We start from the raw sequence: 1782 nt of genomic DNA, 5'->3' as shown, positions 1-1782 counted from the left end.
TAGAGGTTTGCTTTAAAAAATATGGAAGTTATTCACATGCAAAGTCTGTTTAACTCTCCAGCGTCCTCCACTCCACTAAGGGGTCTATTTAGAAACCATTCGCAAGGCCCTTCGCCCTACAAATATCTATGAATGATCATTTTGGGAGAATAATGCCAATAACTAATGTTCTTAAAGCGACCCTTTACCCCCTTTTACTAAAAATCACATCAGCATACAGCGCTGCATGCTGATATGATAAAAAAATCCTCTTACATTCATTAGTTAAACACGTTTTTCATTTAATTACAAAAAGTTCATTCACTTCTGTCACAAATTATGTCATGTGTCCAAGTGTTGCATCCTGGGAAGGTTACATCAGCAGAGCATTGCTGGGAAATCTCATCTGTAATCTCATGGAAAGGCATTTTCCTCCCCTGAGATGCTGTGCATGGTCACATGTGCCAGGAAGTAAAAGGAGAGCTAGTAATCTGTCCTTAGTAAACATGGCCACTGCCAGTAGACTGGGGAAGAAAAGAGAAATAAGGTATGCAAAGAATACAAAGCCGGCAATTATCTAGAAGTATGTGTGTAGATTGTCATTACTAAACATTTCTAAAGGTGTTATATATCTCAAATTATTCCAGCGTAAATGTATAGTGTTGTACTACATTCTGGCCACTGGATGGCGCATAGGAAAAAATACATATTTATAGTGCTCCTCAGCTCCATCTAGTGGCCATCATTTATTACTAATGTAAGTCGATGGAGAGACCCTCCACACTCCCCACAGCAGTCCCGGCCAGATAAGAAAAAAAGTGGTGCTCGCAGTGATGAATTACCACGGATGGCGCCGTGCAAACACAGGAAAGTCAGGAAATCACCAGCACTCAGTAGTAAAGATAAATATGTCCCTTTTTATTGGACAGAAAGCGTCACAGACATCCAAATAAACGTTTTGGGGCCGCGCAGGGTCCCTTCCTCAAGGCAGAAAGATGTGACCTTTGACTTTCCATCATTTTATTACTACACACTACATTTGCACTGGGGAAAAATATATCAAGAACATAACATTTTGGCATTATTCACCCAAAACAAACATTCACAGATATTTGTAGGGCAAAGGGCCTTGGGAATTGTTTATAAAAAAACATCATCAGTTCTAAGCGAAGTGACTTTAATTTCCAGAGCAGACCACAGATTATATAGTTTAAGTTTGCCCAGGTGGAAGTGAAACGCGTCTCAACCCCGTGTTTTCTGTTACCTCTCCAGAGTCAGAAGGACCCGAACATTGTGCGTCGGTTGATGGAGTCAGTGGACGGCAGCACGGATGGGAAGCAAGACCGAAAGATGAATTTCCAGGAGTTCATGAACCTGATCGGCGGAATAATGGTTGCTTGTCATGCTGCGTTTGTGTCTCACCTGAAGAGGGTCTGAGGGCGCCGTAGGCGAGCGTTCCGCTTTCATCCATTCCACGTGTTACTGATATCAATGTTTCTGATGTTGTCTTTTGTTCTAATAAAATGTTTAAAAAAAAATAAAAATAATTTTATTCCGGTGAAGAGAGACGATATCAGTGCGGGGTCTGTAAACATGAGGGTCCTTTAGCAGGTGGAATTTAGAGGGTCAGTCCGCCCGCCCAAGAGGGGTATCTTAGCAGTGTGTGGAGTCTAGTGGGTGGAGACATTTCCTGGCTTCCTAAGTCTCTTGGAGTTTCCAGTAAGTCAGGAACGCCCATGCCAATGCTTCACATGAAGCCAATGCTTATCCACATTCATAACCCCCTTCAGCTCTCATATCAGT

The 1782-nt window shown here is 42.3% G+C and overlaps 1 protein-coding gene across 1 annotated transcript in view; it reads left to right on the top strand.

Moving 5' to 3' along the window:
• LOC108802460 (trichohyalin-like) overlaps positions 1-1511 on the top strand; it is a 6650-nt gene extending 5139 nt beyond the window's left edge. The window contains exon 4 of the mRNA XM_018574316.1: positions 1252-1511. Coding sequence (XP_018429818.1) covers positions 1252-1416 — 165 coding nt within the window. The 3' untranslated portion in view covers positions 1417-1511. The remainder of the gene's footprint in view (positions 1-1251) is intronic.
• Positions 1512-1782: the final 271 nt, after the last annotated feature.

Source organism: Nanorana parkeri, unplaced genomic scaffold, assembly GCF_000935625.1.
Source record: "Nanorana parkeri isolate BGI_ZX_2015 unplaced genomic scaffold, ASM93562v1 scaffold2875, whole genome shotgun sequence".
Lineage (NCBI taxonomy): Eukaryota > Metazoa > Chordata > Amphibia > Anura > Dicroglossidae > Nanorana > Nanorana parkeri.
Note: the sequence above shows the minus strand (reverse complement) of the source record. Positions and strands in the feature narration are given on the sequence as shown.